This window comes from Sander vitreus, chromosome 13 (assembly GCF_031162955.1).
Source record: "Sander vitreus isolate 19-12246 chromosome 13, sanVit1, whole genome shotgun sequence".
NCBI classification, from domain to species: Eukaryota; Metazoa; Chordata; class Actinopteri; order Perciformes; family Percidae; genus Sander; species Sander vitreus.
In genome coordinates, this window is record NC_135867.1 from 4562094 (window position 1) to 4586288 (window position 24195).

General features: G+C 42.4%; 1 protein-coding gene across 2 annotated transcripts in view; it reads right to left on the minus strand.

Annotated features, from left to right (window-relative positions):
* Positions 1-481: 481 nt before the first annotated feature.
* The window catches only part of zbtb16a (zinc finger and BTB domain containing 16a), a 154545-nt gene continuing 130831 nt past the window's right edge, over positions 482-24195 (minus strand). For both annotated transcript variants that reach the window (XM_078265677.1, XM_078265678.1), the window contains exons 5-7: positions 19771-19941; positions 10515-10685; positions 482-5197 (exon numbers count right to left, since the gene is read on the minus strand). In XM_078265677.1, coding sequence (XP_078121803.1) covers positions 4968-5197; positions 10515-10685; positions 19771-19941 — 572 coding nt within the window. In that variant the 3' untranslated portion in view covers positions 482-4967. The remainder of the gene's footprint in view (positions 5198-10514; positions 10686-19770; positions 19942-24195) is intronic.

Below are 24195 nucleotides of genomic sequence, written 5' to 3' on the forward strand. Positions count from 1 at the left end.
TGGAGAACCAGACTTCCTGGACACACAATTTCCTGGAACAGATTTTGTCCCCGGCAGCCTGTCCTGTCTGGATTCCAGTACATTTTCCCTATGATTTGCTTTGTGTTGCTAAATAAATGCTTTTGGGTGCCAATCACAGCGTATGGCCTAAGTAAAGAAGTTAATGCAGAATCCCAGTTGCTATCTCAATAGCATTAAGGGGTTTATTCAGTCCTTGAAAAACACACCCTGCTCTATTCAGGATTTTTAAAAAAAAGAAAAAAAAAAAAAAAAAAAAAAAAATAGAAATCAGGTCATTTTCGAGCGTCATGACATCCCTAGGGTGCTGGAGACACATTTTTATTTTCTTCTGAAAATACGGAAAACTAAGCAGATATAGATGGATATTTTTGTTGAACAAGTTCCATTTTTAGGCACAAAGATAGTACAGAAACATCCGAGGAACACTGAGGGAAGAACTATATCGATGCCAATGTATATATATATATATTTTTTTTTTTCCAACATAGAGAAAAAAAGTGGCATAGGGTATCATTTTATTTTGTATCTGATCCGATTAGTGCATTTTTCCACTAATACACACACATACGCACGCACACACATAGTTACGCACTCTTTCACCCGCACGAAAAAGTAGAAAACATTCAGAGGACGATGACGGGAATAATGTGACTGATCAGGTCTTGCATTGTGGTGGTTCAGACTGAGCCGTGACTGGGTATATTATAGCGGGTGGATATTATATGAGGGTGAAAAAGACCCTCAGCTCACAGTGTTTGAGAATAAAATGGCAACACACCACGGGACATGCCATCCCTTCTTCTCTTCTTTTTTTTTTTCTTCAAATACAAAAACAAAACCAGAGACATGTTGACAGTCAAGTTTGATTGAAAAATTGTGAATGACAAGTTCTAATTGGCAGCGCCACCCTGCCGTCCCGTATTTTATCAACCTTTTTTTTTTTTTTTTTTTTTTATTTTTTTATTTTTTTTTTTAACTTTGTCACATACACTCGTAAAAGTTGTGGCGGATAGATTTAGTCCTTCACCTACAATGCAATTGACATCCAGAAAGCAACACTTATTACAATATGTTCACACACGTTTTTTTGTCCAACAATATCAAAGAGGAGCAAGGCAAAAATGATTCACACCCAGAGAGAAAAACAAAAAACAGGTAAAAAAAGAAAAGAAAAAAAAAGAAATAGGAAATACAAAAATTTGTGCCCTGCTTGTAACCCTCCACAAATGGAAAAAAGGACTGACAGTGAATACAAAAATATCACCATTTTTATATATCAAATTGCCTCTGTTGGCTCTTGTTCAGGAATACGCTCATTTCTCAAGGGAGCTTGACAGCTGAGACAATCTCTATTTTTAACCTTCTTGTTTTTCTGTTTTGATTACCACTTGCAGTTCCAAATTGTCCAACGCACTCTGCATCACTGCAAATATGACCTGTCCCGGGCGGTTCAGCATTTTTGATGAACCTTCTTTTTTTTTTTTTTTTTTTTCTTCACATTACAAAACTACACTTCTATTCACATATTTTCAAGTTTTAATTCTTATTTTTAAACCCTCTTAAAAAGCAATAGTACTTCCTCTTATCTGCCGCATCCCTACTCATCACTTAAGGCTTCAAAATTGCTTTATTTTATTTTTTTTTTGTTTCTCTTTCTCTCTGCTCTTCTGTGGTTGGAGGAGGTGTAGGGGGAGACTATAAGAGAAGAATAAACCACCATTTGAATAACTTTCCAAATCCTGTCAACCTCGACTTTTGTTATCGCTTACGCTTTTATGTACATTTTGCTAAAAAATAAACACAGACAATCATAATTCAACTTTTGAAAACAAAAACGAAGAAGCATGAGATGAAGTAGCAATGATGAAATAATGCAAAACACAAAAAAATGTGTTTTTGCAAAAAAAAAAAAAAAAACTAATGAAAACAACTTAGAGGTAGCTTTTTATAACAAATGACCAAACCTTCCGTCTCTTTAACAAGCGGGGTTAATAATACCAAGTTTGGTAACACGTAATGCACAAAGAAATACACGACATTAGAACAACTAAACAAAAAAAATCTCTTCACCGTGGCACTTAATTTTTCTGCGTACACACTGCTTCATCACGTCGTGCAATGCATCTTTTTTCGACATAGACTTGTGGACACAAAAAAAAAAAAAAAAGTGTACAAATGAAACAAAAAGGGAAAATTAAAATACACAAGCAACATGAGGTCACAAAACGAGGTAATTCAAGTACGAAGTGTTGAGATCAAACTCAAGTTCAATAGTAACAACAACAACAACAACAACAACAACAATAGGAGACGACGAGAGAGAGACGAAGCGCAGGGACAAAAAAACACAGAGAAAGAGCCGATTTATTCTGTCGTCTTACTGGTTGCCCCAAAAAAAAGCTGCTGGGCAGTGTCTCGTCCTATCAGTGATTTCCCCCTTTTTCCATCGGCTATTTGGAAATGTGATCGCCCCCCATAATGCTGTGACATGCAGTGATTCCGTTCAACCATAATACCTGTGGCTGCGTCAGTCATACGGGTCTAATGCTGCATTTCAGTGACGTCAGAAAGTCGGACATGCCCTCCTCCTTCTCAACAAAATAAGCCTGTCAGTTTGGGCTCTACGCAGATTTCTTTTTCTTTTTTTTGGAGTTTCTTCCGAGATGCAGTTGTGTCAACATTACAGCATATACGTGCTACACATGACTTTTAACAAAGCCCCAGTGGTAATTTAAATCAGTTCAAATAAATTTAGGAACATGCACCATTTAAACACCATTTAATCTGTAATATAACTACAGGACAGGATACCCAGATAACGCAGCACCCACCTTTAGGTCCTTCTACTCCAGTAGTGCATACTATCAAACAAAAATCTACTGACACAGAGTGAATCTGGGGCCCCTGGGAGCCAAGGGTCCCTCTCCTGCTTTGCCCAGTTAGTAATTCAGCCTTATCTCAACGTACGTTCAAGTTTGAATGTGAAGATCACGTACCCCTACGGCCCCGATATGTGATCTGTTTTGTCCAGTCTATCAGAACACCTGGTGATAAATGATTATGCATATTTATTTTAAGATGTAAAATAGCATTTTCCGCTTTCTAGGAGCTATTGCATGGGGAGCAGCATTTGATGTTGGATGGAGAAAATCTGAACCGCTGGAAAGCATTACGAGTAATAGCAAGGGGGGACTTCTAGGTTTCTGACCTCCAATGAAAGGCAGCGTTACCCTTCTGTTTTCTGACAACAGCCTAGTGCGAACCTGGCTCACAGTCGCTAACATTCATGTTTTGATGCCATATAACAGTCTTCAACCTGCCACGCCACCTTCGACAAACGCTAAGGTGTGCAGCTAAGGCATTCCCTGCACTTCTTCAACATTCACAACGAGCAGTCGAAGTCACACGACTCCCACGGAAAGCAGCCTTTTTCCCCATTTTGTTTTCCATCACTGTGGTGAATGGACAGATCTGTTGTGGTGTTACAAAGTGTTACTGTGTATGTGTCAGTTTGTGTGGTTCATCATTAGTGTGAGATAATGATAGTCGTCGGATTAAATGTACATGGATAAAAGCAGTCCAGTTATCTATTGCTGAGTAGGTGGATATGCTGGGTTTAATGTGGTATACTGTAATAGCCAGTTATGATTTAATGAAAAAAATATATCACTTGCAGACCTCAAACAGAGACTGTTGTCGTAATTTGTTTTACCTGTGCAATCAAAGCCATGATAAACTACGATGCAGAGCTAAAAATAAAATATATACGATGAAGAAGTGACACAAGTTGGCCCTCTGGGGAGAACCGTGGGTGGCCAGTGGTGACTGGACCTTCTCCAGCCCTCCTCTGACAGAGATCCAGAACCAGAAAGACTACTGGGAAAACTGGGGAGACTCCCCACCCCCCCAGAACAAGCAAACAGGTGCTTGGTTTGCAGTATTTTAGTGCTCCCATTCATCCAGCTCAACTGTTTCGTCTACTGCATACGCCTACCGGCTCCGCTGCAGATTCTCAAGGGCTACCTCACTGCCACCGCTGGGATCTGAAGGGTCTCATGTATGGACAGGTTATACTGGCAGATTTCTGGGATATTTCTGTACTGTGCAGGCAGAAATGTTGCTAAACAGATACATCTTCCATTAGGGATTGAAAGGATTACGTGCGTTTATTTCAGTTTGTGTGGCAAGATGATACTGTTAATGTGAGATGATATGTCAGTCCTTCTCCAAGATAACTTTGTTGTGGTTCCTAACTACCATAACAGGTTTGTGGAGAAGGATTTTGGCGTCTGAAAGCCAGCAGTTCCTCAAGACTCGCAAAGCAAATCATGACATGATGAACCTGGGGGCTAAACTGAGACGCAATAGTCACACATTGTTCATGTGAGCCAAACTAGTATGACTAAGCAGGGCGAATGTAAACAAACCAATACCGAAGTAGAACAAAAAAAAAACTTGCTTCCCTGTTTGGAAAGAAAGAAGTGGAGCGGTGGCAAGTATGTGCAGGTATGAGATAGCCCTTGAGAATCTGCTTTCTCACTTGCAGCAGCATCCAAAAAAAGTCACTTCCTTGCAGCACGCTTGCTTTATGGCGCCTCATGAAATGACCTAAAACAATAACACGGTTGCAGATGTAGTGAATGACCCGGTGAATCCGAACTATGGTGGAGAATCTCTCTCCCTGTCCATGTCTTCCTCTTCTTAGCACTTTTGTTGCACCGTCACCACTCTTTTAACCCGTCGGTCGCCGTTGCCACAGCCGCCGCCTTTGCATGAAAAGTAAAAAGAGAAAACAAACCCTCTTGCTTTCGGATCTCGTCGTCGACATTCCTAAATCGCCAACACTCCACCACAGCCTCCTATCCGCTCAATTACATTCCCCTTACCTCTCGACCGCGCCCCCGCCCTCCCACGTACCCTCCCTCTCCTCATTCACTCCCGCGGCCTCAGACATAGCAAAGGTACAGGTAGGTCTTCTCTATGCGCCAGTCTGGGGGGACGTCTTCGGGCTTGTGGCTTTTCATGTGCTTCTGCATGGCAGACAGGCTGGGGCAGTAATCCAGGCAGATGGTGCATTGGTAGGGCGAGGCACCGTTGTGGGTGCGCAGGTGCTTGATCATGGCCGAGTAGTCCCTGGATCGCTGGTGGCACAGCTTGCACTCGAATGGCTTCTCACCTAAGGATGATAAGGGTGGGGTTGAGGACAACAATTATGTTAGCCAAAGTGCCATTCGGTGACAGTATTATGTCCTTGTTGAGGCGTGATGTGCCTGTTAATCAGTAACTAAATGCATTTGATACCACTATCAATTGAAAGACAAGGAAATGGTGGATTAGTTTTTGAGGTGTTCTGGTTATTTCACACCCAAAGACCTTCCCGTTATTTTAATGCAATGTGAGAATTCCCTTATCTTCCAGGGGTTAAATTGGGATTTGTTATGTAGGGTGGCTCTGTGGTTTCAGGGTTGCCATGGGTGCACGTGTGTGCCAATAGACTACAAAATCTGATTGTTATTATTGGACCAAAATAATTGTAAATAAAATAAAACAAGGTGAGACAACCCTCTGCTCAGAACACTAAAACGCTAATCAAACTTATAGTTTCAATTTTGTAAACGCGGAACAATTTTTCTCCCTACCTTGCCATCCACCCACCCCTCTCTGACATCTTTATTGACATTTCTTTAAACCAATGACAATCGTCTTGGGCAGCGCTAAGCACCGGGCAGGGCCACGGTGCCTCTGCAAAATAGCCTCGGGAAGGAACTTGTTTTGGTGTAACGTGTGCACGTTCAAAAGTGTTTTTTTTGTCGTGCAACAGAAAACTCAGATTGGACAGATAGTCTAGCTAGCTGTCTGGATTTACCCTGCAGAGATCTGAGGAGCAGTTAACCATAGTCCTCAGAAATCCACCGGAGTTTAAAATTACAACACAAAGAAAGAGGAAAGTAACGGACATCTGGCAGAATTTCCGGCAGCAACGGAGCAATCCCGTAAGTGGAACGTCGTGGATATAGACTAGTGATGATCTGACTACACATGCCAGACTTCTTTTAACTCGGTAACAATGCTTTTATTACTGATACAAATGCTGGCCAAAGCTACTAAAATAAGATTCACAGTGTAATAAAACTGAATTATCCCTTAATGGCAGTGACTGCAACATATGAAACCTGTTGTTTGAGAAGTATAACAAGTCTCTATGTCAGGGCTTCAGGAGAGAGGAATGTCCCATCACCACTAATTTGGAGGCCGCAGATTTCGCCCTGCTGGCCCACAAGAAATTCTGGTGATGTTATGATAATTGGACTGTGCACACAAATGCAAACAAGCCTAAACCCAGGAGGGAAATCCCAACTGTCTCCTGAACAGCAGCGTGCAGCAGTTAAAGACCACACAGGCTCAAAAAGTCACTCCAACTGCCCCCAATAATTGGTACAACTCAGAAAGAAGATAAAATAAAAGCAGCCGTGGAGTTTGTTCCCCTCTGAGAGACAGTATTAACACAGTGCCAGTCAGGTCCATCAAACTATCCCTCTAGCAGCTAACAAATGATCTTCTAATTATTTTTGTGGTTGAGGGGATAGAAATCCTTTGTGTTCAGTTGTTATCAATCCTCATTACTGCCTTTATTAATAAGACCCAACTGTAATGGGATTTTGAAACCGTGCAAGGCTGCTTTTCATGTCGTGCAACAGAAGTAAATTAAAAAGAGATATCGTATGTGCAACCATCAAATGTGGCAGCAGAGGCTTCTAAGACACCAACAGAGAATAATTTGCTTTTGTTTTTTAATGGCTACTCTTTAGAGCTTGTTTTCAAAAAGACAACACTCAGTTGTGACAAACAGAAAATTAAATCATTCACTGAATATTTGCTTTGTCAATAAAAATATGATGCTGCTGTCCCATAAGGCTTAACAAAGGCCAGGAAACAGATAATACAGTACACAGTATTGGGTACAGTGAGTTGGATATAAAACGTAGAGAACTGTGATACAGTTAGAGTTGAGGCATCGAAGCGTAGCGGAGGCAGCATGCATGTAAATAATGCCCCATAGTCTTGAACACTTAATACTTGCCTGCACAAGTGTTTTCCGAACTGCTAAATTAAGACAGGCCCTATTTAATAATAATAAATGATAATAAAAACCCAGGCTAACCTTTGGTTTCTTCACTATGTTAAGTACTTGTAGGGTGATTATTGAAATCCAATCCAACTTTATTTGTAAAGCACATTTAAAACAACCAGGTTGACCAAAGTGCTGGACATTGACATGATTTCGGACAGATTATAAACACACGAGTAACAAAAATGAACATTTAAAACAAGTAACAAACTAGAAAATGAAAATGCAGAATACAACTCTCAAGCAGGTTTCAAGGCCAATGAATAAAAGTGAGTTTTAAGTCGTGATTTAAAAATGTGAAGGCTGGGGGCCAATCTGACATGCAGAGGCAATTCATTCCACAGCCTTGGGGCCACGACTGAGAATGCTCGACCGGCCCTATTTTTGAGTCGCGTTCTAGGAACAACAAAGAGTAACTGGTCAGCAGACCTTAATGATCATGTACACTTCCAAGTACAAAATCTGAGCTCCATTAGTCTGAATCAACGACAGTTCATTTACCGGCGCCGCCGGATGTCCTTCGCCTTGCAAAACTTTGTGCGTTTCGGGAAACCACAACAAACTTCGAGCTAGCAAGCTGCATGCTGAAAATGTCACGTTTCGAAGAAAATTTGGATCTTGAAACAAGGCAGGCCTGCTTGGTTCTTTCAGGGAATGATTGTAAAGATTTACAAAGAATACGTTTACGGCTTTTATTCTCTAACTGGGACGTTTTGGAACCGATTGGTCGGATTGCTGTGGACAAAATATACACAGCGAAGAGCCAATTACGTTTAACGTTTTTAATATATTCAGCTAATTTAGATTGCTCACGTTACTGTATTGGTTTGTGTGAACAGTTAACTTCATTTAATATTCTATTTGGCGTTTTCTTTTGCGGGGTGCAAATGTTCAACCAAAACAAGTTCCTTCCCGTGAACATTTTGCAGATCCACAGTCGCTGCGTCCGGAGCTTAGCGCCGCCCAAGACGATTGTGATTGGTTTAAAGAAAATGCAAACAACCCAGTGTTTTTTCTCCTATCCAGGAGTGTATGGGTGGAGGGGCCAGACCTTATTCCACAGCGCTGTGGAATAAGGTCTGGCAATGCGAGACTAGAGCTCCATCCACTGAGACACAAGAAGACTGTGAAATGCAGCTGAAAGCTTCAGAAAAGGCTCAGGTTTCTGAGTGTGTTTCTTTCCCGGTTTGACTGTTAGCAATGTCACATGCTCCAAGTTCTCACCCATTACTTTGGTATGTGTAATTATCATAACTGGTAGCTGACATGGTCAACACAGTGAGAGTAAGAACGGAGTCATAATAAACCAGAGGTATCCTTTGACTGTGAGAAAACTCACACAGACCTGAATTAAGATACAATCTAAATGGGCTAAAATCCCAGGAATATGTGGCGTTTAAATGTCTGCTATTTCTATTCTAAGCCACATATAATCAATGTAGTACATTACACAAAATACAGCCCCTCCCCATGGAGAACTCCTGAAGGTGTCATAAATCAAAGTCTGGCGCTGCTCTCTTGCTGTGGGGGCTGCTAATATTCAAGAAGCACATTTCAATTCAGCCACAGCAGCCATCCTAAATGTGCTAATGATTTGAGTGATGGCAGGGAATAATCCACCAGCGCTAAAGCCGGCAGACGCAAATTAGACATGTAAATGCTGACCTTTACCAATGGCATTTGAAATGAGCTGTCGGATGTGATCTAGCCCAGCGCTCGCTGTCACCTTTCAGCTGGAGCCTCGCACATGTGTGCTGGCAAAATGGGCGGCCTCGTGCCTCCGCTGCTCGCTCTCCCTGTCCGTTTTGGAGCCCTGGTTAACCTTGCCCTGCGTTGGCGGCTGGGTTGGGGCGCCATTCAGCCAATAAGCATAAATACAGTGTTGCAGGTTGGCGTGTGTTGCTCTGCAGCAGTGTGGACACCTGCATTATGTTGATATTGATAACCACACTGTAAACAGGGTCGCCTCAACCATAACCAGCTAATAATGAATTGCAAATTGGGCCCAGGTATTGATCCACCATTGGCATTTGGGATGTGTGGGTGGTGGTGGTGGGGGGGTGGTGTTGTTGGTTGGATTGCCAATGTCGATGATTCATCAAGCTGCTCCCTTTTGTACGAGGTGGCCTTTGACTGGGAGCTTGTCACTTGTTCTTGTTATCTGCTGTTGCTCTCCGGCTTAACGCAAAGCCCCCTCCCCCACACAAAAGGGGAAAGGGTGGACAAGGGGGGAGCCAATTATTGGACAGGCTGCCTTAATAGTGTGGCTTAACAGCTGGCTTATTGAATGGAAGATGGGAGGGTGCTGCTGCTACCGCATGTGTGTGTTAGAGAAAAAGAGATGGTGAGGAAGCATAACGCCCTGGCTGTGTGCCATCCTGGTGAGCGTTCGTGATATCCTCACTCAGTCTGCCACGTAAGCGCACACTCATTCTCCAGGGCACCCAGCTTATCACTGTGTCAACATCTTTATGGGGCTCTAAATATACTGGGATCAATACAACGTCTTCTGAGACATTCATCTACTGTATCACAGCAACAAAGATATTCATCTGGTCTGGTCTGTGCTTTGCCGCTTGGATTTCCTGCAACAGAGTCCTTTATCAGACACCAAAAGCTGCATTAATATGTCTAGTGCCACGTTGCTGTATATACTGTATTTTTTAGGTGGATAACCATATTGGGAGCGTGCCTATGTTCCCACATTTCTAAGAAACTTTTTTTTTTTCCACTGAAGATTAGGCCCAATGTTCCCACAGCCCTATATTCCCACATTTCTAAGATTTTTCTTAAAATTAGGCCCAATGTTCCCACAGCCCTATGTTCCCACATTTCTAAGATTTGTTTTCCAAAATTAGGCCCTATGTTCGCCTAACCCCTAACCCACACTAACCCTAACCCTTGAAGGGAAATGTAGGAACACAAGACCTAATTTCAGCTAGCCTGGCTCAACTTGACAACTACCAGCCCCTGTAAATCTCGCCAGTTAACATATTGTATTGTGGTTGTTCGATGGGTAAAAAATGATAGATTGTTGTTTTAGAGCGAGTTAAACTGTGAAACTGTCTTGGCAGACAAAAGCTGCAGCTTCCCAGAGTCTATTTTTTGTCACAGTGAGGTTGCCAGGTTTGGTACCATTGTGCCTGCCCAGAGATCAAAACCAAAACCTCTGCTCACAGACCATATCTGGCAACCTGTGCTATAGCTTGAGATGCTGCACAAAAAAGTTTATAGTTCCAGCACATAGCTTCCGGTAAGACCACAAACAATTCCCCAATCCTTTGATTATCAACATCAATTAATCCATTTTTTTTTTCAAACAGCTTCTTTGGTCGGCCGGCTGGACTTATTTTAATCGCAGTACCTGTGTGCACACGGTAGTGGGTTTCCAGCTGGTGCTTGAGGCTGAACTTCTTCCCACAGCCGTTACATTCATAGGGCTTCTCCCCGGTGTGGATGCGTTTGTGGCCCTTCAGCGTGCTCTCATCTCGGAAGCAGCTCCCGCAGAACTCACACTCAAATGGATGGTCCCCTGCTGTAATGTGGAGAAACACAAGCAAAGTTAACTTCATCTGCAGGCAAGTTGCAACAGTGGCGAGGAAAAACGTCCTTTTAGGCAGAAACCTCAGACAGACCCAGGCTCTTTGTGGGCGGCATCTGTCGCTGCCGGTTTGGACACAGGCACCTATACAGATATACAGATTTTCGTGAAAGACTAGGATTATAAACATTTATGTATGGTTGGCTCTCACAAGCATTGCGCATGGTTGGATGCTTCACACCAATCCAAAAAATGTAAACATCCTATAGCATACACTGTAGCTGTAATACTTAAAGGGAGCAACATTACTGAATGTTTTGTCTGATTATTTTGATGGGTTTACGCACACGGCCAGAACAATAGGTGTTTCTGCTCGAACGGATTCCCACTTAATGGCTTTACTACCAGCAGACAACGCAACCCATCCTTTGTCTCCTCTACTAACCACCTGCACGGTTGTTTTGCTTTGTGTAAAATAATTGGAGCCTGTCATGGCTGTTTACTGGCCATGAGATGTGTTATTGACCTGCCCGTCCCAGTCTCACAATACAGTAATGAATGTATCTATGTATATGAATATACATGTTTTTAACCTACTGTTGATTTGTCTTATTCTATTTGACTGAAACCCTATTTATGCTTGTCTTTTTCTATTGCATTGTGTTTCTTTTACATCTTTTATCTTATATAAAGCATTGTGAATTGCCTTGTTGTTGAAAGGTGTTGTACAGGTAAACTTGCCTTGCCTTTAATGCAATTTTCTACTTCCTCTAGGCAGATGGTTTCTTAATGAAAGCTGTCAAAAATACAGGGATTGAAGTAAATTTTGTGGCAAGCCAATCACCGCCCTCGGTCTGTGTGGATTTGAATATTGTATGTAAGGCTAACGAGTGGAGTCAGAAAAGGGGCGCTGGGTAGTATCATGTACTTAATTTGGATCACCATCTTGCTCTAAATGAACAATACCACAGTTCACTTGGAAGAAGGCGGAGAGCTGTCATCCATCTCTCTGATAGACCATCTCTCTGAGTTCAGATACAGTATTTAAAACGTTCATATTTTGCAGATCAAAAGAGAAGCACTGCATTTGGCATGAACTGGTGTAGTGTTGCAGGTTGAAGCGCTGAACCCATTAAAAATGTTTTTGGATTTTTAACTGGTACTTCTTGTAAAGGCCAGACACTGCAGGCAAAAATAACATTTTCTCATTTTCAGATATTGGGCTATTTCGCTTCCATAACAGGCTTCTTTCAGACTAGTGAAAAGAAAACAAAAAAATACACATTTAGGTGTTTATTTTTCTACACTTTGTCTATTTTGGGTTTGCTCATTTATCATTAATAACTCAATGTATATACTGAGGGGGAAGTTTCATGGTTCTATCTATTTTTTTTTTTTTTACCCTATTCACCTGTAATGTCTTGCCTTAAACTAATGTGAGTAGAACACTATGCTTGTTTTGGTGGCATTTTTTTTAATTCATTCATACAGTAGACAATGTTATTCAGCACATGGCATCCAACAGACATGGAGTAAGAATATTTTTTTGTTTGTTTATTGGACATCAGTTTTAGAACAAGCTAAATTTCATTTAGCATAGAGTAGATTGCAGTGACTCAAACGATTTACAGTATATCTTCAGTGTTACATCAAACATTTTGAGTACCGTTTTGGTCGTGGTTAAATAAAAACAACAGAAAAGAAGTTGTCGACAACTGTATCTCTATCTGGCTTTCAATGTATTACCTCATTGTCAGCATAGCATCCGTTTCTATTCATGGCTCCTCTGTCTAATGCTTTCACACTGGGTAAATGTATTCTCACTTGTTATTTTCAGAGCAACACATTTCCATTCTTAAACATTAAGACTTATTTCAGACACCAGGCTTGCTGGTGGATGTACAGTATGTGTGTCTCCAGAAATGTAACTGACAACATGCATCCCATTCTACAGTTCCCCTGTCAATGATCATGGATATTATGATTTGCAAGAGGCTCTCACCACCAGTCCAAAGACTAATTGTATTCCTGTGTTTGATGAGGACCTGCTTCTTGCGTCATTTACTCCCCCCCCCCGTCCCCCGGGTTACACGTAATGTTGTGGATATTTATTAATGTATTTCACTCCACCGCTGCAGGTTTAAGTCACCATCGATGACCTATGCCTTTCATTATCTGCCTGTCCGAGCAGCAACGTGCCACGGAATAAATTGCATTTTCTCGTTATGTGTTGCTGCTGCCGCTGCCCCGCTGTTAAGAGACAATTTCACTTCACTCCTGCATATTTTATTTAAGGTTTTATGTCTGTGTATACAGTATGTATGTGTTGAGAGCCAGAGGAATGGAAGAGGGATGAGAGATGGACACCTCTTAAATGCTGATCACATTCTGGGACGTGCTGTACTTTCATGGACGAAACGTTTCCTGTGCCTTGTGATGTTGGACCCCCTTCCATTAAATGGAAGCTTTGATGGGGATGGAGGTGAGGTGAGGCGGTTGGGGGAGAAACTGAGACAGGGATGGAGCAGGGGATGTGGGTGTATATGGCGGCGGCGGTGGGGGCTGGGTAAAAATCAATAAAAGTGACAGTCTTTATTTGTCTGCGTGAAGTTATCAGTGGCTCCCGCTGTAAGACATTGTGCTCTTTCTAGCGTTTCAACCACAGCAGAGATCACAATCCATCACGCAGCTCGGTGGGCTCGCAAGACGCTACAGGAATAATAATTGAGCTCGGATTCACCTGCCTTTAATTAGGGCCTCCGATCAGACCAGCGAGTGGGATGCTAACACTCAGAGAAGACCTATGGAGGGTTATTTACGCTTAATGTCCTGTTGCTGTGCTAACGTCTGCTGTTAGCGAACACCTTCAAAAATGTCTTCACTCACTGTCTTTCTCATTTCAATATAAGGTTTTTGTTTTACTTAAAATAATATAACAGTGTTTATGCATTAGAACATACTGTACATCCACACAGTAAAAAAAAAAAAAAAAAAAACGGTGCAGATGCAAGAATGTATCAGCCGAGGCATAAAGAACAGAGTGGTATAAAATACTGAGTGGTTGCTGTGGAGGCTCCAGCATCCTGTTTGTACCCGGGATGCATATCATGCACGTTATCTCCTGTAGCCACTCGGGGACGCCAAAGTGCAAAGCTGCACCGCAGAGCTTTAAATAAATCAGACACAATTCAATAATCACATTGTGAGAGAATGTAAAGGGCCAGACGGGACTTCATTTTGTCAGAATATTCTCAGGGGGGCTGGCGAATAATGGGGACATGTCCTCTGTCCATCCCAAATCTGCACTATTGCCTCATATCTCTCTCTCTCTCTCTCTCTCTCTCTCTCTCTCTCTCTCTCTCCCCTCCTCTCATCCCTGTTCTTCCTTCCTTCCTTCCTTACTATCCTTCTCTTCTATCTCTCTCTTCTTCCTCTCTGCTGTGGCCACATGGCAGGGAGGCCGCAGATGAGGACTCAGCACAGTGAGGTGGAACCACAGCATGGTGAGTGGACCCTTGGGTGCCCCCGAGCATCACCACCTGCGTTTCCTGACCCCTTCCAACCACCACCACCACCTCTACATTAACACCACCCCCCGCCCCCATCGGCTCCTTTGACACCCCAAGGGCCTGCTGAGGATGCCTGTGCCCATGGGCACCCGGAGCGTGTTCATTATACACACTAAGAGGCTGTAAATCACCGGGCTCCATCACTGCCAGGACCAGAACTGGCTCATTCTCTCTCTCTCCAAATTCAATTCAGTCCTCTCTCTGTCTCTTCCTCTCTGGCTGTAGCACTATCAAATACAGCTGCGAACACAAAACACCACGCCACAGCAGACAGCAAATTGGCTCCGAGTTAAAAAAAAACAAAAAAAAAAAACACACACAGACACTTACACACAGACAGTGCACAACAACGGAATATTAATGAGGGCCTGGTCTGTAAAGCGAGTGTGTTTGTCTGCGTGTGGGGTGTTAGGGAAGGGGAATAGCACAGCTGCCATGACTGCCACTGTTATAAGCCCACATTGTGTGTTTATCTGTGAGTGCTTGGACCTATACTGTAGTGTACATACATGCAATAAAGGCATATAAACAAAATAAAGAGGCGACATGGAGCTGTGTAATCTCGTTGCATGTGAAGAGAGGGTGATGAAACGGCAGGTAGAGGGAGGAAAATGAGAAGACGCGCAGTGAGGGAGACCAGGCAAGATGGCATGATTTAGATGCTGAAATAAACACCATTAAATCTGTTCCCCCCTTTTTTGTTCTTGTCCTAAATGGTGATCCAGTGTCAGAGCCCGCACAAGCAAGGCTGCTTTTAAAAGATAAGCCAGCAGACAGGTAAAATGAAGCACACATAATGAATGTCCATAAAAGTACTTTTTGCTGCGTCCTGTTGTCATTTGATGCAACAGAATGGTGATTTAACCAATAACTGAGCTAGAAAGCTTTCTATAGTAGAGGAGCTGCCACACGAAATTAGGGTGAATGCTGGGAATTGAGATCTTGTTAATTGCAGGGAATGCTTGCCAAAATTGACAACAATTTCCTGGGTGAAATACCTGCGGGAACCCGTGACATTTTGCGTGTGTGCGCTTGTTTGTGTGCTAAAGACTACTGTACATACTCTTATAGCTCTGGTATCCTCCCACAACCCCCCCCCCCCCATTTATTTTAAATGCTACAATGGCTGCCTAGAGCCCAGCTGAGTGGCAAGATATATATTTTTTTAACAAGTGGGAATGAGGATGCAAAGCAGGGTGCAAAACAAAACTTTGTAGATGGTTCAACAGGTAGCTGAATCAGATCTGAATAAGATAACATTAGTGTTGAAACTAAACAACCAAGCGTAATACTGCCATGGCCTAGATCACCTAAACAACATGCCAAAATAGCTGCATGTAAAGGACCTAACCTTTCTGCCACTGCATGCAGTAATAACCCCTGGTCATAGGTTTGCTTCTCAGGCTACATTTAGCCAGCCTTCACCTTTGAGAGGGGCGCTTGTTGGGGCTGTATGCAGGGTTAGGGGAAGATTAGCAGACCCTTTGCATGTTTTCTGGGGGAAAAACACCCCAAAGACTTATTTAATCTGTGTTTTGATTTAGAGTAAATATTCTCAGAAAAAGACACTGTAATTGAACGCCAGTCAAAGACAAGCCAGTAAAAGGCAGTGCTCTTTAGTAAAGATGCACATATAGAATTTGAAACCAATAAAAAAGTCTGTGCATTTTTGATACAGCAATTTACATAGATTTTTTTTATACATAGAATTCTTTGTTGGAGTACCATTATTACAAAAAAGCTTAATGTTGTTTGGGTTGATGAGTCCCTGATTTTATTGTGTCCTCTTCATGTCTGAGACTAAATCTACAGCCTCGTTAATGAGACATTGTTTGTGTTTTGGATGCATGTTGGAAACTTGAACAACAAAGGAGTTAATGTGCATGTAGGACACAAATCCTGTGATATGGATGTGGACAAATGTCCACATTGGATGGACTCTGTTGGATGAAGGCAGTGCCCATGTGTCTCTGTATAAAAAGGTGAAGGCTGATTCCCTGAGGCTGTGCCTGTTTTTAAAACACTATTTTTCGCCTTGTTACACAGCAAAGTGTGAATGAGATTATTAACATCAAAGTGTAAATGTAGAGGAACACCATGTCTCTACTTCTTTTTTTTTTTGGATGGTAAATTAGGACCTATTTCTGGCGCCCATGATGGCTGTGTGAGTTGCTGACTGTATAATCCCCTGACAAAAGGCTCCACATCATATTTAAATGATTGCTTTCGCGGCTGTCTCGTTGAGATTTAACGCGCAGCCACAGCGGGACGCGGTGCAAAGTCTCATCTGCTGCTCCAAGCCGAGGTGATATTTGCGTTGGCCGGGTGGGCAGGTGGATCAGAGGCGCTGCTCGTGTCCTCTCCAATGTCCGGTAGACGGAGCAGATGTGTGCATTACTACTGTACAGGCGGCTCAAGCAGCTTGGTCCACAGCCTTCCCCCCACCCCGGCACCTTCCACCATCACACACTAATGGTGTATTCGCCTGACTTGTAAATAGGGCCGACTGCTCTCATCTCCCTGCCTTTCGTTTCAAATATTTATCCGTGAGCCGGTGAGCTAAATCGGCTCTGACAGCGAGACTGTTATTTAAGGTCACAGACAGGCGGCTGGTTGAGAGAAAGCGAAAGAGAGAAAGAGAGAGAGAGAGAGAGAGAGAGAGAGAGAGAGAGAGATGGGGAAGAAAAAAAGCATCCATCCCTCGCCGGTGAAATGGGATTCATTTCCATGTGTTCATATTCTGTCATGGTTACGTTTTTTTTTTTTTTTTTTTCCTCTCCACTCTGAATAGCAGCATCCGTCAGGCTACCTCTGCTCCCTCACAACAATGTATTAGTATCCCGGCATCGCCTCAGTAGAGAGCCAGCACTGAGAGAATTACTAGTGGACTGAAGGGGAAAAAAACAAAAACAAAAAAGAAAAAAATACTCACTGTAAATAAGCTTCGTCTGACTGCTGCAGAATCCATTTGGCCTTGACCTGAATTAATGCCGTTTATTTCGCTCTACACTGCAGCACACCAATGTTACTCGGTAGCAGATAACATAATTCATTCCCATTTCAACATGGCTTTTTTTTTTTTTTTACTTTGTATTATACTGTAAGATGTATATTTGTCAATGACGATCCTAGTTGTGGGCCAGAGTGTAAGGTTTTTTGCAGGTGATCTCCTATTGTGGCTGTGCAGTACTCACTGTTTTCATGGTCAGCTATTTTATTACCCGGATGGGAGGTGGTAATATGAAAAGAAGACTTTCTATGCGAAAGCCCAAAGAATCTTAGAAGAAACTATTTGTGTGAAGAAAATGAGAAATACGCATATCCAAGATTAAGGGCTGTCTGTGTGACTAGTTAGATATTTACATGGGAAAATCAGAAAACAAAGTTGAAATTTTATGAAATAAATGTTACATTTACATGTGAAATGTCACATTAAATTCACGTGGCCATATCGTGATTTTATCACATGTGAAATGACTGACAAAATGTGCCTGTGTGGGATATTTTGTGGTGTTCCGTGTGTGAATAATATGTACTTTGTGTTTTACATGTAATAAACACGTGCTTTTGAGATGATTACTCTAGTGCAACTGACCCTCTTCAACACGGGGCCTCATTATCCCGTAATAAAGCAGGTCACACCTTAAGCTCTTTATCATGTCAGCGGATATTGTGTATTAGTGAAGCATATTCCCATATACCCAAACAAAGCTAAAATGAATCACCACAGCAAAGTCCTACTGCCACAGAGTGAACCTGGGGCTTTGCTCTGGGGATCTGGGACTCTGGGGCAGATGATAATCATGCCCTGCTATTATGCAATATAATAATAATATGTCATAATATTTAGACTGTCTTTAAGCAGAGATTGATATTCAATTATGTGGAGGTCATATCAAAAAATATTAACAGCTCAAGAACCAGGTTTTAGTGCTGATTTTCCCCTGAAATGTTAGCAAAAACCTTATGTATGTATATATGTATAGATGTATGATTAGAAGTGTATAGGGGTGCAGATGTATGTGTATGTGTTTATACATAGATATATTTCCTTACTTTTTTTAATTTCTATTTTTCTTCCAATATGAGGGTTGCTTTTGTTATTTTATTATTATTATTATTAGCACTGGGCGGACTACATAGATATGTACATACAAAAAAACAACCTAATGCTAATGTTAGCAAAAACCCTGGCGTGGCTCGTCTACGGAAGAACTCAGACATTTATGCTCTTCCTCTTTTCAAATTGTTCCAATGATCAAAAATGTCTAAAAATAAATCTTTAAAATGGCACTGATCTCTGTGACTTAACACTCATTTTGTTTAGTTTGTATTACAAATCCTTGATGTCAATATGAATCTGCTCTGCTCTCTTAGTGGTTTGGTAGACACAAGGGCGTAACCCTGGGTCCAACATTGGGGGGGCAGATTTTGTGCCCTTTTTTGCATGCAAATGTCTTTGTTTATGTAAATATTATTATTAATATTAAGTAATATATCTGCTGTATTGTTCAAAACTTTGTGCAGATTCACAACATTGCACGTGTTTCGGGATGTTTTTTTTAAGGAATTATGCACATCTTAAACAAGTATTTGCTTGCCACAGCATTTAAACTCTTTGGCTTCAGTTTTGATTATTGAGGGGGGTTGTAACCCCCCCGCCATCCCCCCTGTAAATTACGCCTATGGGTAGACACTGAATAAATCCAATTGTGCTCCTTTGAGAAGAAAGGGGCAGACGCAAATGGTGATGCAAGTTTGCTGCAAGTTCTTATTTGAGCATGACCAACAGAGTTGAGTAATTCCCTGACCGAAGATGCTGCTGCAGCATTGCAGTGGTGCACCTGAGGCGCTGATGTAAATTGGGTTGGACCGGGAGGAATGAATTATTAGTAGGTGTGGCAGGAGCTAGCAAGTATGGTAAATTAAAAAGGAAATGTGGGATTTTTATGACCTAGGTCTGGCTTTTTTGTTCTCCTAAATGTAGTCAATATTTAAATAGGTTAAAAACCAATAATTTTATCATGGCCCTGAGGGAGCTGAGCTTGAAGATGAGGCTCTTTATGTGTCAGTCAGTCTGCCTTCCAACCCTCACCTGTGGTCTAAGCTCTGGATAGTGAGTGCCGCTTGATTGTGGATACGAGTGACTGCCAAAAGTTTCCTTCACAGGCATTAAGGGCAGAGGGAGAAGCTCAGACTACACAAGAAGTGCAAAATAAGATCGAACTGCTCCCTCATGTCAAAGGGAACTAGGTGTGATGGTTTGGACATCTGATAATGATGTCTCCCAGAGGCTTGTTCGGACACTTGGAGTTAAAATGCGAGCCGACCCAGAGGGGATTACACATTCCCGTCTGATATGAGAAGGGTCAAGGGATTCCCTAGAATGAGCCGAGAATGTGCTGAAAATGAATATGCCGTGGAGCACACCAAAGCTTTCATTCTAAACCACAGATGAAATTTAGGCCTTACCGCCGTAGTGAAGATGGCTAGTGAGTGCTTCCACTGACCTGTGTGTGAGCGTAGGTGACGCTTGAGTGCAGTATGGCTAGGGAAAGTCCGGTTGCATTCGCTGCAAATGTAGCTGCGAACGCCGGCGTGGACTTCCATGTGCTGCTGCAGTGCCGTCTGGGTCTGGAAACGCTTCCCACAAAGCAGGCAAAAGATGGCCATGTCCGACCCTGCAGAGCAAAAGACACAACAGGTTGAGTTAGTGGTGAGATCCGTGAAGCATGATTGCATTTATTAAACCACTGATTTATTGGGACTTATTTTCATGGTTTCAGGTTTCTTTTGTCTTTCTTTAGTGATGTCCAGACCTTAGTTGTAATAAAGATGAGAGTTTTGCTTTACATTGCAGGAAAAAGAGTGCTGTCATTGTGGAACTAGCCAGTGGTTGTCACCTTCCCCCACAGCACTTCATGATAAACCCACAGAGACAACAAATGCTAGCTTTGCTCAAACAAATCCCACTAAAGGTTGATGCATGCACACAATGATTAAAACACAGGATACACTAAAACTCCGGTGCGATGTTGTGGGCTCAGACATACAGTTTTAAAAAAAAACGTGCCTTCATAGGTTTACATGAAGCAAGCTGTATTTATAGGATTAAAGGTGCACACAGTACTCATGCTTCAGGGTGGGTGTGTAGGAGATAAAGATCTCCTATGCAATACTTCAATCGAATCTTGACTCGAGCGAGCACTGTGCATTTTTCTCCAGCAGAGATAAAGAGCACACACTTGCAAGCACACAAACACAGGAACAGACATACACAGTTGCACGTTGCCTTGAACACACTCCCTTCACACTTTTTCAATTACCAGGCTGGGGAAAACTCTAGGGAAGGACTGAGTGTTTGGAGCTCAGTTTCTATTTCATCAGTCAATAACACATCTTTGGGGCAAAGCTGACACTAATTTAAAAATCTATGAAGAGCAGCCCGCCTCATGTTCATAACCACTGGAGGAGGAGGCGGGCCCACGACAGCCTCCACGCCAGATCAATCACTGTCTCGGCTGCTCTACACGCTGAGGAACAGGGATGGAGGGAAGATGCACCGCTGGAGGATGATCATAGCAGGGAGGATAGAGAAGAGCTGCTGGATTGCAAAGATAGTAAGTAAAGATAAGAGATTCAGTCTGCAGTAGAGTACGGCGATGTACAAACCAACAGGGGGGAAAAAAAACAATGTAATTTCGGTGCATGTAGGGGAGTGAAATAAATATTGACAAATCTTCCCGTTCTGACCTAAGCTCCGTCCCTATGTTTCATTTTCTCTTGCACAGGAAAGAAAGCAGCTGTGTCTGCAGGAGTGTAGAACTTTTTATAAGATCCTTGTTGAACACTCATGACTGAAAGCCTGAGGTGCTAATCTGTCCGCCCTACAGGTGAAGATGATTCCTAACATGTTGGCGACCCGTTGACCTTTCCTCTAGGCCAGATACTTTTACATTAGATATAGTTAATTCTATAGGAGCCGATTGCCAGAACATTTGCTGAGCACATTTATGCAAGCTCGAACATTAACGGGTCTGCATAAACCTTTTTTTTTTAGGCTTTGGATATGAAAATGTTTGCAGTGAACAGGTTGGTATGTTGTAAACCTTTTTGCAAAATGTTCATACTGCATGGGTCTTTAAAATGTTCACACCTCTTTTTGACTTTCATTCGACGATTTTGAAGGTGCTGCCGTCCCGGTTCAGTAGGTGGCGCTCTTTACCTATCAGCTATGTTAAATTCCACTACTCGTCTCATGCTAACTACCAACAAGTTCTCAACCCTGTTTTGTATACTGGGAACGTAAACTGCATCCCTTCTTCTATACCCCTGGACTTTTGCCAAAAGCCTTGAGGCACACTGTGAATATAACAGCACATTTAAAAACTTTCAGTGACTAGAAGCAGACTCGATTGTAAATGCAGACTAGTTCATACATGTAATTAGTGCTAAGCTAGTTTTCTCCTGTGTCGTGATTTTCTCATCTCCTCCTCTCTGCTTTTATCAATGAAGAGGCTATTGACTGGGGTCGATTGCTGCTGGAATCCCTCTAGGACTCCAGGTACTGAAATGGCTTTGATTGACAGACATGCCTCCTGTTCACTTCTATTCTCACTCTACCTCACTTTCCTCCTCTTAGTTTATCGTTTATCTTAGGTTCAGCACTGTCAGTGGAAGCAGAGGACTTCTTTCTCCAGACCACTTCAGACCAAATAATATAGTCACATTAAAGTCATAAAGTAACATGCCATTATTGTTGTTGTTTGGAGGGGTAGAGAATGGAAATGGCCTGAGTGGTTCAGAGCCAGAATAAGTGAAAGAGACAGTAAGGGAGAAGGGGAGGGGGATTGAGAGAGATTTTGGAATTAGAGGGGAAAGGTTTTGGAATGTAAAAGGTTATCAGACCTGTGACCTAAGGTCTAGGCTAAGATGTGGACATGGTGGAAATATGTAACCTACATACCGACACGCACGCACGCACGCACGCAGAACTGGATGCTTTCTGTCTTCAAGAAGGGTCTGATGTTTAATACACTCACTGCCACACATGGACCACTACAAGGACTTCAGTAAGAAGAAAAAACATGCATTAAAACATATCGCTTTGGTAATGAACAATAAAACACCGGTATAGTAGCAACATAAGAAAAAAGAATGGCACTCAGAGAGAGCAGACCTCCGCCAGGGCCATGTCCTATCTCACAATGGTAACAAAAGTGAAAAATAACTTGTGTATCTGCCTTGTCATTCGGATGCTTCTCCATAATGTAATGGGTTCGTCCTTGGCTTTGCTACAACCTTCCACAAAGTTTCCTGAAAATCGGGCCAGTAGTTTTTTTTTCATAATTCTGCTAACGGACAAACAAACCAACAAACACACAAACAAACCGAGAACATTAACTTTTTGGCGGAGGTCATAACTGCGCACATGAATCTCCGTATAGTTAATGTAAACATACTTGCAAGATCCAGACTTGTGAGAGACAAGATCTGTATTTCATTACATTTCAAACCTTTATCTTAAACTCGGGGCCTATTGAACGAGATCCTCATTTGTATGTAGGCTATGTATGTATGTATGTATGTATGTATGTGTGAACACATTGTGAATTTGGGTTTTCTAGCAACCGCCAAATGGTGGTAGGTAGTAAATGCAATCCAGGCTTTGAAAGATCCTTTCATAAAACTGTTGGTGACATCGCAGATGTTACATTTATGCTTTTTAACAGTCTGTGGAAAGCTACTTGCTATCATGCAACAGTCTATGTTGAAAGCTACTTGCTGTCGTTTCCCCTTCTTGCAAACTGCAAACCACAGTTGGTAGTAAAGTGTAGTGCAAACCCTGATTAGTGTTAGACAAAATGAAGTGGTGCAAACTATACAGTCAGTGCAGGGAATACTGTGTGTGTATGTGTGTGTTGCAGGAAAGTGAGGAAAGATGTTGTCGGCCGCTGATAGGTGAAGAGAGCAGTGGAGAGATAAAAAAGGAAGGAAAGGTGGGAGAAAAGTAGTTGACCCAGGAGGTCCATTACAGTGTAAAATTGAGTCAGCCCAAAGTGACACCTGAAAGAAGGAGCTGGAAGTAGCCAGAGTGGTGGGGGGTTCTTAGTCTCAGTCCTGTTTGGCTGTTTTGGAATAATTTACCTTCTCTAACCAGCTCTCTCTCCTTCTCCCGCCATCTATTTATAAAAGGCTCGGGCAGCTTGTGGATGTTTGTGTGTGTGGCCGCGGCAGTGCCGCCAGTATCTTAATGGGCCTGGAGTGGCAGGGCTGCTGTTATTTAAGTGGAGGACGGACATAGGCCGGTAATGGAGAGGAATACTCCCCGATGGGAGGTGACAGTGGCCGGATGGGCACTGAACAGAGAAATGGGGTAGAGGCTGGCCAGCGGTAGGCACTTTTACTGATTCTGATGTGCAAAAGGGTAGCCTGTTCTCATTAATTATATGTTCAAAAAGCTAAGAAAAGTTAAGCAGTATAATTAGTAAGCATTCCACGTTTTTTTTGTTGTTGCTGTATGCACCCCAACAACTGCTGCTATATAAGAATGCATAGGGAGGAGGTTGGGGTGTATGTGTGGGTCATAAAACACAGGACTTTAAAGCAAGATAGCAGAGTTCGGTTCCCGGGGAAAACAAAAGACTTTCACGCACGAAATGCGTGTTGCTTGGGATTGTTTTAATCCAAACCACGATCTTTTTCCTAAACTTAATTAGTCATTTTGGTGCCTAAACTTAAATTTCGTAGCCACATTAATGCTCACCTTTTGTCGCCTAAACTTAACCGTAATAAACCGGCGAAACGACCAGCAGCTTGCGGTGCTCTGTACCCGGCTCAAAGACACCTCTCCTAGTCTCCTACTCTAGTTTCGTACGATATCTAACGTTTTGGTGTGCATACGTTTTCGTACTATATCATATGGACCCGTTGAG